Genomic DNA, 14755 nt, shown 5'->3' on the forward strand with positions numbered 1-14755 from the left:
AACTATTTAGACTTTGGGTAGCTTTGAAATGCACTTTGTTGGCAGTCACCCATGTAGTTTATACTCATACTTTATTTTTTCTTAAATAGCACAAGACAATTGAAATACTTAGAGAAATAGCCATCTGCTGCTCACATACCTTGGAGAGACGGAAGAGGACCTTTATTCATGCAAGTCCATATGACAGAGAATGTGCATCTTCTTTTTGTTTTATATTTTAATTTGAATTATGGATTGGATCAACTGGTCCCTGAATGCAATTGACACCCCTTTCTCAACGAGAAGTCTGGGCTCGGGTGAGCCTGAGTGCTGAAGATATCTACCTATTTGGAACCATGGTAACAGGGTTCTGGCTGATCGGAGCTGGCTTGGCCCTGACTTATCGAAGAATTAAGGAAGCGGAACCGGCTGTTCAAACCCCCACAAGGCTGCCCGCTGGGATTCAAACGATGGGAGAGGCGTGAGTTTCTCAAAATGGGCTCATTGAGTGCAGCACGGATAAGATCTTGGAGAGGCTACGGCTGCTGTGAATACTCAGAATAAGATCTCTGAGTGCAGACTGGATACATCTCGGAAGGGCTCGCTCGGAATAACATCTCTGGGCGCAAATTGGATGACATCTCGGGGAGGCACACTGCCGTGAGTTCTCAGAATCGGCTCCTTGAGCACAAGAAATGACAACATCACAGAACGCAAGTATGGCGAAGCTCGCGGCTCTCCAACGGGAGATTGAGAGACCAGTGTTGGACTGTAGAACTGCTTTGAAATTCATATGAGCTGTTTGCACTAAAGTAAAAAGCACCATCACTTCATGCGGAGACCCCTTCGGCGCCAGCTGTGGTCTCAAGGCTGGAGCCGATCAACAACTCCCTGATAACGACTGTGTTGAGTCTGTTCCTTCCCACTCCATGCAAGGCCACCTGGGTTGGCTGTTAGACTGTTTACTTAGCCTGGCAGGGAGGAGGACAAGTTTCTATTTTAACATTTTGTGTTGCAGGCTTGTAGATACTACGATAAAACACAAGCAGAGCACACACTGCCACAGTTAAACTGCGATGTCCAAAACAAACCATAAAAAGTAAACTGAAGAAATAAACTCATTGGCTAGATAAGGACCATATTTCACTCTTTTTTCTTCTTTTTCTCAAAAGTAACCAAAGCAACAGACGACTACTTTAACTTGTTTTGTTTTCCATAAGTAAAACATGTAAAAATGCTGTGTCCACTTCGGCCTCCTCAGGCCATAACACTGAGACAGATATCGCACCTAATCATATTAAACAACACAACATTATGGTGACAGTGATTATGACGACTGTGAAGATTAAGCTTATTCCCTCTGCTCTAGCTCCACCCTCTGTAAGCCGGCACTCCCCGCTCTCAGCCAGATCTCACACTATCAGTGAATCACAAGATTGACTGACTGGCTTTTAAAACCAGCTCTTATTCATCAGACAAAGGTAAGAGCTGGTCATTTTTTTCTTTAGAAAGCATGCATTGGTGCAAATATTTATTTTTGCATTGAAAACCGTTATTGTTAATGCTGCTGGTGTAAGTCTAGCCTTTGACACACACTGAGTAATGTCATTGTTCGGCAGATGTGGTTAACACTCAGTTACTTTGTGTTGGTTTGGTGTTCCACAAACATGTTGTTGCATATAAATCTGTTTATGTGTGCTTCTGCATTTCTTCATTTTCTTAAATCAATTCTTATGTGTTTTCTTACTGACTTTTCAAGCCATGTCATGTTAAAAAGCATCACCCTCTAGAGTTAAAGTTCACTTCTTTAACTGAATGTGAGTTCATCGAAACCAGTGAAGGAAGAAATGAAAGCTTTGACAACCTGAACGAATTAGCTGCCTCAGCCCAACGGGCTTCATCAGTTATATGACTGACGTAGCTTTGCTGTCATCGACCGCCCAGCTGTCTCAGCAGCTTTCAGTGTGGCATGTACTGGTGTATGAAAGCAATATATCTGGAATATTTAGTGATCGCAGTTGCTAATCAGACGGATGCATAGCAAATAAAGAAATAAATACAACATTTTCCAGCACGTCTTTTTATGCACAATTGCCTGGTCTCAGTTCATGTGGGAGGCAAAATAAAATAAAAATTAGAGCAATGATATGCACAGTCTTTTACGATTGTGACAGTGAAGCTCCTCCCACCCAGCAACATCAATGTAGCCACGTCATTTTTCTGTGGGCTGTTTAGTTGAAACTTTGCTGTCAGCTCTGTGCTGATACTTGAATGTGTTACTAAAAGAAAGACATCGTGTTGTTCATTAGAAGTTATGTAATGTAACAAATGGCTTTGAACTGGGAGTACAGACAGAACTCCAACGTTTCTGTGTTTTTGACAAGCATACAAAAATGTTTGAGTAATGAGCCATAAAACAGATAAATAACACAATCATGAGTCCATCAGCTTCTTTTGAATCAGTTACAATGTTGGCATTTAGATCATCGCTAAGCAGGAAAAAATCTTTCCCATTGTAAAAACGGTCACAGAGGATTTTGCATTTTCAGGGTCATACCAATAAAATAAATATCTAAATAATATTCATTATAAATAATAAATAAAATAAAACTTCATTGTCTTGTTTAGCTTTCATTAAATTTTATTGGTTTTAGCTCACAAATGATGTCATATCTCACTCACATATATCTATATAAGCTGTCCTAAGTGTGAGTGTCAGACTCCTGGTAATCTCATCTTAATCTGATAAGTAAACTTCAGCCTAGTTTAAACTAAATGTTTGTGACAACTGTGTGCTTAAATGCATGAATCACGCTGCAGATATTCACACAGCAAAATCTCCAGTGTTAAGTTAACACTGGAGAGTGTCTATATGGGTCCACACCTCTGAGTGTTAAATACAACACTGTTGAGTGTTAAATTAACACTTTTGACAGTGTTATATGTTTAAAAGTAACCTAGTCAGTTTTGAAGATTAACAAAGGCTAACACTGAGCAGTGCTGATTTTCTAACACTGGAATATTTCTAACATTTTGAGTTATTTTCCAGTGTTAGAAAATCAGCACTGCTCAGTGTTAGTCTTTGTTAATCTTCAAAACTGACTAGGTTACTTTTAAACATATAACACTGTCAAAAGTGTTAATTTAACACTGGAGATTTTGCTGTGCAGATTTGGAGCTGTCACAATGTTGATTAGTTGTGACATCAAGTCAAAATGACACAAGCTTATTTAAGCTAAAGAAAATAGCTAAAGAATAGCAAACAGCAAAAACACTGTTGTCTACTCTGTGTGTCGCAGGCTTCCCAAAGGATGTCTGCCACCACTCAAGAAGAGGACGAAGTGCCCGCCAATCACACAGGTCAGCGACGTCACACGATAGTCTATTACAGCTGGATGCAAAACTCGGGGGATTCAGGCTATTATTGCCTTCGATGCTGTTTTGACTCGTGGTCGCCGACTCGTGGCGCTTTGCACTCATGAAAACACGTTGCTTTGTTACACTTCTTTGTGTGTCTCCAGGTCCCAAAGGCGTCATTAATGACTGGCGAAGGTTTAAGTTGGACAGTGTGGATCAGAGTGTCCCTCAGAACAAGAGAGAGCTGCTCAGACAAATGTCCAGTCCTCGAGATGATGACAAGGAGAGACTCAACAGAAAGGTGAATGGAAACATCTGGAACAATATAATCATAGTAATGCCACAGAAAGGCATGCAAGTGTAAAAACAAGTGCAGCAGTAACATATGTTTTCTCAACTGTAGATGAGTGTTCAGGAGTATGAGTTGATCCAAGATGAGGATGAACGCTGCCTAAAACGCTACAGAAAACAGTGTATGCAGGAAATGCACGAGCGCCTGAGCTTTGGTCCCAAGTTTGAATCCGTCCATGAACTTGAGAGCGGAGAAGCCTTCCTTGAAGTCATAGAGAAGGAACACCGGTTGACCCTGGTGGTGGTCCACATCTACCAGCATGGTGTCAAAGGTCAGGTGTTTGAGGGGGGTGCAGAAGTGTAGTCTCAACACGAAAACAATAAATAGATATTCACCAAACAGCCACGTACTGGACACAGTGTGGTTTGCTAACGGCTGCGGCTTCTCTGTGCTTTGTCAGGCTGTGAAGAGCTGAACTCATGCCTGGACTGTTTGGCTGCTGAATACCCCAGTGTTAAATTCTGTCGCATTGACGCCGTGGCCACCGGTGCTGCCGAACGCTTCTCCTCTGAGGTTAGTGCACTGCTACTTTGCTGATGAAGAATTAGACTTTTAAATACACTTTCAGCTCCAGAACGTGTAGCACAGAACTTTGTTTTGGGTGTAGATAGATAGAATTTTATTTTGAACGTGCAAATATAACTGAAATAACAAGAAAAACATCTGGTTTTCATGTATATCTCTGTGTCTACACAATGTGTGTGCTTGAAAAGGAGTATGATGTCGTTACACTTGTTCTGTTCCGACCCCCTTATTTCAAATGTCCTTATTTACAAATCTATTTTCAGAGTTTGACGTTATATGTTTAACTATATACAAGTCTACACATAAACACACATAAAACAATTTCAGCACGTAAACCGAAACAACAACAAACTACATTTTTACATAAACTAAGCACCCTATGGTTAACACTAATCTATGAGCTTATTTTATATCTGTGTGACAAATACCTTAATGAACACTTTGAGCTTGGGTTACTCTGGCCTTGATCTATAAAAATGAGGACAAGTGGACAACTCAACCCCTGCAGGGATTTCCCTGGGTTCTTATTTCCATCCTGTTCCCTATACTGAAAACATTCTTTTAAAGGTTTCTTGTCCAGGAAATATTCCTGTGGCTGGGAGTTACACCGAGCACTTCCAATTATAATGGCTACAAGCTCATTTGGAGTTTTGTTGCTATTCTTCCAGGTTCTTCCTACCCTATTGGTGTACAAGGCTGGTGAGTTACTGGGTAACTTCCTGGCTGTGACCAAACACTTCAATGAAGAGTTCTTTGCAACGGATGTTGAGGCCTTTCTCAATGAATATGGCCTCTTACCCGAGAAGGAATTTGAAGCGTGTGCTGCTGATGAGGATGAGGGAGGGGAAGTGGAATAGAGCATTTATGCAGTGCGCTGGAGGGGAGCAAATACAAGTAGAAAACAGGATGGGTGGATCTGACAGTGAGGGGCAAATGAAAAGGAGAGCTGAGGAAAAGAAGTGGAAGAACAGCAGCTGGGATATACACATGTTTTAAAAAAGCACACAACTGTGCATACAGATAAACATCTAGCAGTTCAAATGCTGAATCTATTTAGAGACTGGTAGAAGTAACCCACAGACGGCGAGCAGGTCTGTGCTGAAATACTGCTTAGCAGTGATGTCATAACTCTCCAATAAAAGATGTCTTCATCACATCCTGTCAGTGTCTGTCTGTCTTTTTTACAATTAGCAATATTCATATTTTAATGTGACGTATATGAAACATCATCATGGACTGCAGAGGTGGGAGGGAACAAAGTACAAATACATCTGTACTGTATTCTTCTGACAACGTTTTACTTTTACTCCGTACATTTTTAAACAAATTTCTGCACTTTCTCAAAGCAGGTTCGTTTCTTTTCTTTTGACAGACCTGAGTTATTATTTCACACTGCGAGCCTCGGTGTCTCGAAGAATTTAAGCAGTTCTGAAGGCAAAAGAAGATCCAAGCTGGTGCTAGCAAAGTGTAACTAATGAAGTCAATTTGTCTTTTGTCTTCATTTGGGTCACAAAATATAATCTGTTAATTCATGTCTATGACAGCGTTTCCCCCCTAAAGACAGTGAATCACTTTTCATGTCTGAAAAGACTCCGCTATAATAGACCGCAGGTGGTGACGATGAGTCGGGGCTTTCATCCTCTTTACTTATCCAGTCTGTTCTGTTCTGTCATCATTACACATTAGGATTAAAAAAAGTACTTTGAAGAAGGACGGTTACATAAACCTCAACAGGGTAAAAGAACGAGGCGGTGTACAGGGTGCATTTAGGTCATTATGCCAATATTTCGTGGCCATACTGGACTCAAATGTTTCATTTTTTACTAAACTGATGTGTTTTTAGTGGAGCTTCTTGATTTATTGGGCAAACTTCTATGAAAATACCCTCCTGCTATAAATCATCAACGCATCGACTCCTGATTAGTGCAAATATCCAGTTAGGAACTGCGAGCATTTAGACATGCAGGCATGAAGGAGAAGGGTGACTTTGAACCCTGCACGGTCTTTGGACAGGCTGTGTGACTATTTCACAAACTGCTCATATATTAGGAGTTTCCTAACAACCATGTATCTGTAACAATTTATAGGGAAAGGTCAGAAAAAAAGAGAAAATATGTAGTGAGCCATATTTCTGTGGCCAAAAATAGCTTGCTAAAAATCAGATGAAAAAGGACCAGATAAGCACATCGATAAGGTTTCCAAAGCTTCTGGACCTAAATAAGGTTTTTTTTTGAGCTGTCATGTGGCGAAATGAAACAAACATTGTTATCGCCTGACTGCTTTGAGGTGATAGGAAGGCAACAGCAAGCCAAATAACTCCTACACTTCAGCAGCAGCCTTAGCAATAGAAGATCCCTCTGAGCGTTACCACTCACAGCTAAGACCAGGAAACTGACGCTCAACAAACCTGGGAAACATAAGATTGGAAAAACGCTTTCTGGTCTAATGAGTTTTCATTTCTGCTGCAACTTTCAGATGTTCTGGTCAGAATTTGGTGTGAACAACATGAAAGCATGAATCCATCCTGTCTCGTGTCAACAGTTCAGGCTGCTGGTTGTGGTGGTATAATGGGTTGGAGGACATTATCTTCTCACACTTCGGTCCCCAGCTGACTGTTCATCATTTAAACACCAAGGCCTGCTGAGTGCTGGTGCCGACCACAGTAACGGCTGCTTCCAGCAGGGTACCATGGCACAAAGCTCAGATCACCTGTTGGTTTTTTACAGTTTTTCTCAGTCGCTTTGGTGCTTTTCTCAGATCAAAACGAAAATTCTCAGAACCATTAGTGGAACCTCCACAGATTTTTTCACTTAATGCAAGATATTTTGACTTGAATTAAGTGAAAAAATCTACCAATGAAACAAGTGAAAATTATCTAGTTTTTCTGTAGCTTACTGGAATGTTGCTTTGTAGCTGCTTTTGTCTTATTTTAAGTGTAATGAGATATTTGACCAGAAATAAGAGAAATATACTTGGTAAGATTTTGAGTTTTTGCAGTGTACCGTGCCACTATCGAGAGCGTGCACGCCATCCCTGTGTGGTACCCTGGTTGCACAACAGCTGACAAGAAGAGACTGCAGAGGGTCAACAGTACTGTAGAGAAGGTGATCGGCTGTCCACTCTCCTCCCTGGACTTAATTGCCAGGTTGTCTCTCCAGAGCCAGGGCAATTATAAAGGGCCACCTCCACCCTAACCACCACCTCTTCAACACCCTGCCCTCTTGAAAAAGGTTTAGATCCATCAGATGTAAAACCAGCAGCTTCTTCCCGTGGGCTGTCAGAACTCTTAATGCTAACTCAGAGTGTGAACAGACTTCTCCAATACACCCACTCTGTTGCTGCTATTGATCAACTATGTGCAATATCTCAGTCTTTCCACATTCTGTGCAATATTTTGGTGTCAGTGGAATTACCTTCCCCACCCTAAATGACCATAGCCCCTCGACCTTTATTTATTTAATATATTACATAACTGCCCTTGTATACAGCCCCACAATGTTTCTGTTTCAATGTTTCTTACGCATTGTTACGCCCCTAGTCTAGGCGTGTAGAGACGCACATAAGGCTGGAGGAGAGAGAGACAAGTACCCGCCCTGATTCCCAAGCCAAACATCCGAAACCAGCTGTGAGTAAAACAAAGGTTATTTCAAAGGTCAGGAAGCATAGCTCCAGGGTGAGCCCAGGCCAAAATAATAAACAAAACCAACTAAGTCCCGCCAGTATGGAAGAGGATTAGGGCCACTGGGAAAAAAACTTCTGACTTTTTTCTCAGAATTCAGGAAAAGAAGAAAAAAAAAGACGTGCCCACTTTTTTTCCCCAGTCGCCCTAAACAATATATATAGTATATATTTATGTATGTACATTATGGAATGCCGTTTAGAAAAATATTATATATATATTACAATGAAAGTCTGAATATATAGAATGATCTTCTGAATATGCCAGATGCTTGGGTTTTTAGTGAATTTGGTTGTGTTCATTCAGAAAGTAAAATCAAACACACTTTTCTGTCTTACACTTTTGTGACGGTGGCATAGTCACACAATGTTGTACATAATGGCATAATACAAAAAACGACTTGAACCTTCACAGGTAAAGTTTTATTAAGAAAAAAATTCCTTTGTAAGGAATTCTAAGTGAAGCCATTTCTCAGGACAAATTAGGAACACAAGTTATTCAAACGTATTACAAAACTAAGCAAACTGCAACTGACCCGATGAAATCCTGCTTGGTATTCACCTATTTTTCAAAGAATGACTTCCACTCAGCCATTACTTTCTTATATGCACTAGTGGCATCTCAATCAAGGATGGCATCAGCGATGACCTCAGTTTGTATGACAGAGAGGACCGTTGCAACACATTTCAGGTATGTTAAGTGTAAGGTGTAGCAACATGCCATCAACACCAACATTTCTTCCCAGAAATCCTCCAAGGGGAGAGTGGTCACTGGTATGTTTCCCACAGCAACAATGCTGGTTGTCCCAGCAAAAAGCAGCACTGGGGAGGAGAGAGGCCGCTTCTCCGGGTATAGCAGAGCATATACGGCAAGGCCGGGATGGTCCATTTGGTAAAGTAAATCCGTTGGGCATCTTTCTTTGCCTTTAGACAATAATTCTGATGCAAAAGAACCAAACGGGACAGGCGGGAAAAGAAAAGACAACAAAACACAACAAAACAAAAGGAACTGGGACTTCTCGGCTGTCAGTCGGTTTTCTTTCCAAGTCAATGAACATCCTTCTCTTTTGTTGGTGGTTCGTTCTTCTGACCTCTCCTTATCCTGGTCACATGTCTCCACTTCCCTTTCACATGCAGTGATGCAGGACACGTGGCGTGCAGAGACCATCTCTAAAGACCTCACAGTGATTTAAGGGCACCATGCATCCAGGACAGTGACAGATCTCCTCACAGACTGTACAGCTGACAGCTGTTTTACAACCCGGCCCAGGCGTCTCGTCTCTGATTGGTTCTTTATGTTTAAAAACTTCAGCAACAAATGGAGTGACCTCTTCATTCTTCATGTTGTCATGTTCCTCTAGAGTTTCATCTCTCTGTGTTTTACTGCAGTGAATCTGATTCTTTCTTGCAGATTTTGGATGCAGGCTGTCAGTCTGATACTTTGCTTTAACATTTTAAATGCTGCTTTTGGCTTTGGAGGTGCAGTTTCTTTCAGGAAGGCTGTGAACTCTTACATTCCTCTCTCTGAGCTCAAAATTTAGTTTCAGGTATTTTTCTTTCTTATCTTCAAGCTGGCCGTTATTAAACAGGAAGTGAACAGACCGATTCTTCTCATTTTTGGCACTTTTAAGTTTTGCACCTTCAGGAGCTTAAATGTATTTTTAGGTTTTCTTCCATCTGAGTGTGATGAGAGCTATAATTTTTTCCTTACATATCGTTACAAAGAATTTACACTGAATCAAAGACGTACATCAGTCGGTCACCCAGTCGATTGTCTATCGCCTTCATCGCCAGACCCACTGCACTAACTTCATGAACTCCATCCAACAAGTCCATCATGTTCAGTCCCTCTGGAGTCTCCATATCCAGGAGTGTTGCTGATGGCCAGAGAGCAGGGCAGAGTTTCATCTTCAAAATCAAAGATCTCGTACAGGATCACACCTGATGTCTGACTTCTTTTCTCCTCCTCTACAATCCTAAACCAGACTTCATCCTCCCACTTCACTCCCATCGTGCAGATTTAAGCCACAAGTAAGATGGTTTTATTTGTCTTGTCTTGATTTTTTTCTCCAACAGTCATTCTGTGACCCACACAAACATGTGGTCACAACTGTAAATTCAGCGTTGTTACATATGGAGGTAATTGCGCATGTTTCACTTTGCTGCTGTAATGAGGTTCACAAAGTTTTGTGTCGCAAGAGAGTGCCATATCACTTTGGACAGTAGAGGGCAGCAGAGTGCCTTGGGACTGAGTCGTGTGCACAGATGAACACTGTGATGTTTAGTCTTTCATAATTTAAGATGTTTAGGATGTGAAGTGTATTACACTGTATTTACATGAGCTATTCCAGCTCTGCCAACCTAATAGCTATGCTATGTGCCTGAGTAATGGTGGATGCTATTGTCTTTTAGCAATAACACCCGCCTCCATAAGAAGCTCTGATCCAGTTGTGTGGGCCACAGATGGGCCTTGATGAAGCACAATTTCACCTCAGCGCTTCCTTATTGGGAAAATCGGCACAAGTGCTCCCTCTACAGGGAGCAAGTCTGCCCTGCTATAGAGTCTCTGCCCTGATGTGGGAAAATGAGAAATTGAGCACAAAGATAAGGCTGTTGAAACACAACACCATCATCATATGTATATATGTATATATATATATGTATATATATATATATATATATATATATATATATATATATATATATATATATATTAGGGGTGCAACGATATTCGTATCGATATTGAACCGTTCGATACAGTGCTTTCGGTTCGGTACGCATATGTATCGAACAATACAACATTTGTAATTTATTTTATCAACTTTCCTTCTGACGATGCTGTCTGTGTTGAGCGCTCAGTGAATCTGCGTTCGACTACTCCACCTAGGCTGCACTGTCGAGCGCAGATCCACTGAGCGCTCAACACAGACAGCATAGTCAGAAGGAAGAGCGCAGGGCAAGCTAGCAAGACAGAAGTTAAGCTCTACTTGCAACAGGCAAATTGAACCTCATTCAGATCTGGCGTTTGGAATTATTTTGGTTTTCATGTGACGTATGACCCTGAAGGTAAGCGAGTCATGGACTAAAGTAAAACAGTATGTTGGATGTGCCACGCAATGCTCAATTACATTGGTGTGAACTAGTGTGTTAGCGCAGTTAGCTCGTTAACGTGTTGGCCGTCTAGCCCCATGCACGGAGCGATCGGCGGTAGCTCGTTAACGGAGATTTGCCGTGTTGTGGCGTTAAGGTCATTTCAACGAGATTAACCTGAAAGCACTAGTGGGAACACAACGAATATGACTGCACATTTACGCCGACATCATCCTAGTGCAAAGACAAGGAAGCAGACAAAAAGCAAGCATGCTACTAACTTTAGCCGAGTCATTTAGACAGCTGTTAGCACATGATTCTCCTTATGCTGCTGAGAATATAGCCCAGAAGAAGCGGATAGTATAGCTTTTATTTTGGAAAGAGCCATTTCTCTGTAATAAACTCTCTTTTCCAAAGATGAGTGATTCCTCAATCAGATACAGGGCTTGCAATATCGCTAGCCCGACGTCCCGGAGCTAGCGATTTTTTTCAGTCGGGCTACCAAAATCTATCTCTTCCCTGCCCGTCGGGCTATTGTAGGAAAAATATATGTCAATGCTTTTGCATTCTTTCAGAAATGTAGCTGGGTAATTATGTCATTGGCATCGGTGAGCCACTGTCAATATGTGACATATTGAAGTCGCGTTTGAATTTGCGCTTGTTTTTTTGCTTTCACTTTGCAATCGTGCGAACTGTGTATAGAGAGCGACAGCACTGATCTGTGAGTGATGATATTTTGTGCACCAATTCCTCTGACATCGTCTTATTAATCGTTAGCTTACTATGCAAACATGACAAGTGAAATCTCCCGCAGCAAGCTTAAACATGTGAGAGGTTGATCGCGCAGAGAATCGCTGAGCTTACGTGAGTGCCTATGTAAAACCAGCAGGATATATATTTTAGTTCTGCTGAGCCAAATAAGACAGGTCAGGGTGAAGAAGTGACAGCCAAAGAAAAGCTTACCACAAAACGGAGAAGTTATGACAAATCAGACTATAAGGCAAAAAGAAAGTGCAGCTTTATGGTTTCATGGACAAAAGAATTTCTGTGGCTGCAATATGATGAGCTAAATAACCAGGGCTGCACATAAGTGGTCCGCAGGTGCGCATTCGCTGTCAAAATAAAAAACACGCACAAGGGTTAGGGTTAAATTTAAAAACTGTACTTTTGAGTTAAAATATATATTTATAATTTTAATAAATGACAAATTAAAAATGCATGAACATTTTTTTGTATCGAAAAAATATCGAACCGTGACACCAAAGTATCGAACCGAACCGAACCGTGAATTTTGTGTATGTTGACCAGAGCAGATTTGCAATGGACCCCCCTGCATTTCACCTTCTGGAATCGGGGTGGATGACGCTCTCATCTACCTGTTACACCGATCCCTCTCTCACCTAGAGCAGGCAGGGATGTTTTTTGGCTTCTCCAGTGCTTTCTACACCATCCAGCCTGCACTACTGAGGGAAGCTGGAGGGAGCCAGAGAGCCAATGGTACCTACAGAAGTTGATGTTGATGATACAGCCATCATCGGATGTGTATCACACAGGAAAGAACAGGAATATAGAGGGGTCATCAGTGACCTTTTTGGCTGGTGTGAGACCAAGAAAAGGATAGATGGTCATAGACTTCAGGAGGAAGTCACCCCCTATAACACTGGTGAAAATCTAAGGAAAAGACATTGAGATAGTGGACTCTTGTCCTATGCACGGACAGGGACAGGAGCAGGACTGACAAACTGGTGTGGAGGTCTAGCTCTGTGCTGGGATGTCCTCTGGAGTCTGTGGAGGCGGTGGGTGAGAGGAGGATGTTAGTACAGTTGACATCCATCATGAACAACCCACATCACCCTATTCATGAGTCTCAAGTGTGCTGAGCAGCTCCTTTAGTCAGAGACTGAAACACCGTCGCTGCAGGAAGGAGCGCTTTTGCAAATCATTCATCCCAACAGCAGTTAGACTCTAAAACTCCTCAATCACCCTGTCATGCATAATCCACCTTTTATATGTATGGACGTGTGCAGGTATATGTATACATATGCAGTGTTGGGAAGTAACGGAATACATGTAATACCGTTACGTATTTAAAATACAAAATATGAGTAACTGTATTCTGTTACAGTTTAAAAAGATGGTAATCAGAATACAGTTACTTTGTTGAAATGAAGGGATTACACAGCGGTCTTTTTCTGTTTCATGTGTTAGACTGTCCCCTCTCTATTTTTGGTTTCCACGCCGGAACAAAACAGGCATTAAGAGGCTCTAAGTCCTGTGTCTCAATCCCGCGGCCCGTGTCACCTCTACTTGCAGTCTGCATAATGATGTGACAAAATAGTTTTCAAAAGTTTGAAAAATTATTTAATAAGAAGGCAATAGGCAGAGTGTTACAGGCATACCCCTAAAGCATGTAGCCTCGTGGGCAGTGTAGCCCAGCTGTAAGTAAGCTATTAAGACTTCGTGTTTTCCTCTGAAACAACAAGCTCCGTTGCAGCAGCCTTTCAACGCCTCTCTCTGTCTCTCGCTAGCAAAGTTGACCCAGACAACAAAGTAAAGCTAGTTTTCAGCTATGAGCCCGACATGAACCCGACGTATTAGCCAGAGGTCCCTTTACTACGGTTCGGAGCCGCAGACCTGTTTTATATACGCGCAGAATAGTTTTCTGTACGAGATCGCTGCAAAAAGTGCAGCCTTACCTAATGTCCACCTACTGTTACTCATTTATATTAAGATTTAAACATCTAGCTGGTGTTGGTGTGGAGAGTAACCTTCAGTAATAAATCACACAGCAATAGGACATTCATGTAGTTGTAAAAAGCATGATAATATATAAAGAAATCCAAAGTATTCAGAATATGTTACTCTTATTGAGTAATGTAATGTAACGGAATACATTACAAAATACGTTTTGGGGCATGTAATCTGTAATCTGTAGTGGAATACACTTTAAAAGTAACCTTCCCAACACTGCCAACCACCTACAGTGAAGTTGGGAGAGGACTCAAATGACTTGGGGGGGTAAACGCCATCCAGTCCTGGTGTTTACTTCGGAATCTACCACTCATCTTTGGAGACTTAGTTTGTCCAAATGATCAGCACTGGTATTTGCTACTGCTGTGGCTGGTGCATATTGTGTTTTCACCAGTGTTATCAAAAGGTATCACTATTTTCTTGAAACACCTGATCACCGAACACCACAGGTTTGTTTCCACACAAGAAGCTGCTACCAAAGCATCACTTCATGGTGCATTATACTCGAAACAGGACCATTTTTGCACAACTGATTCATGCGCTATGAAGCGAAACACAGCTTCTTTACAAAACAATTGAAAAGTTTAAAAAATGTAACTAAAACTATAAAACAATCAATAAAACATCAAAGTGATTTTGCTTCCAGGTGGCGGACATTTGACATTTGACCCCAGGAGACTGACCACTGGACCAGGTAAAATGCTTTCTTGAAATACATCTTGCAGATTTAGTTGTTTGTATAAAAGTCCGATGTGCAAAGCCAGTTTTTCACACGTTCGTCCGTGCTGTTGTGAAGGATGAGAGGTTATTTCTGATTACTTTTGCACTGCACACAGCACGTCTCAATGAGCATTTCAATGCTTTTCTGAAAGTTTAACTCTGCTCTAAGAGTAAATCTAACTCCATTTAGACTGGGTCCAAATACTGTCTTTTTTAGAGTAACATTTTATTCAGATTAAGTAAAATTTACTCAGTGAATTTTACTGTGTACTGATTTAAAAGGAACCACACAAACACACATAT

The 14755-nt window shown here is 41.3% G+C and overlaps 1 protein-coding gene across 1 annotated transcript; it reads left to right on the forward strand.

The window, feature by feature from the left end:
* Window positions 1-1336: 1336 nt before the first annotated feature.
* Window positions 1337-5369, forward strand: LOC120736737 (phosducin-like). The gene is made up of 6 exons (XM_040037025.1): window positions 1337-1460; window positions 3279-3339; window positions 3501-3637; window positions 3740-3959; window positions 4089-4201; window positions 4882-5369. Exons 2-6 carry the CDS (start codon window positions 3291-3293, stop codon window positions 5068-5070), a joined length of 708 nt encoding a protein of 235 aa, XP_039892959.1. The 5' UTR covers window positions 1337-1460; window positions 3279-3290; the 3' UTR covers window positions 5071-5369.
* The last annotated feature ends 9386 nt before the right edge of the window (window positions 5370-14755 follow it).

Source organism: Simochromis diagramma, unplaced genomic scaffold, assembly GCF_900408965.1.
Source record: "Simochromis diagramma unplaced genomic scaffold, fSimDia1.1 OVJJ01000630.1, whole genome shotgun sequence".
Classification (NCBI taxonomy): domain Eukaryota; kingdom Metazoa; phylum Chordata; class Actinopteri; order Cichliformes; family Cichlidae; genus Simochromis; species Simochromis diagramma.

What these genes read in the sequence shown, in the direction of transcription:
- LOC120736737 (XM_040037025.1), top strand. Translation starts at nt 3,291, where the DNA reads ATGTCTGCCACCACTCAAGAAGAGGACGAAGTGCCCGCCAATCACACA. An exon ending in AGGAGAGACTCAACAGAAAG is followed by an intron (nt 3,638 to 3,739) that starts GTGAATGGAAAC and finishes TCTCAACTGTAG; the next exon opens with ATGAGTGTTCAGGAGTATGA. An exon ending in CTACCAGCATGGTGTCAAAG is followed by an intron (nt 3,960 to 4,088) that starts GTCAGGTGTTTG and finishes GTGCTTTGTCAG; the next exon opens with GCTGTGAAGAGCTGAACTCA.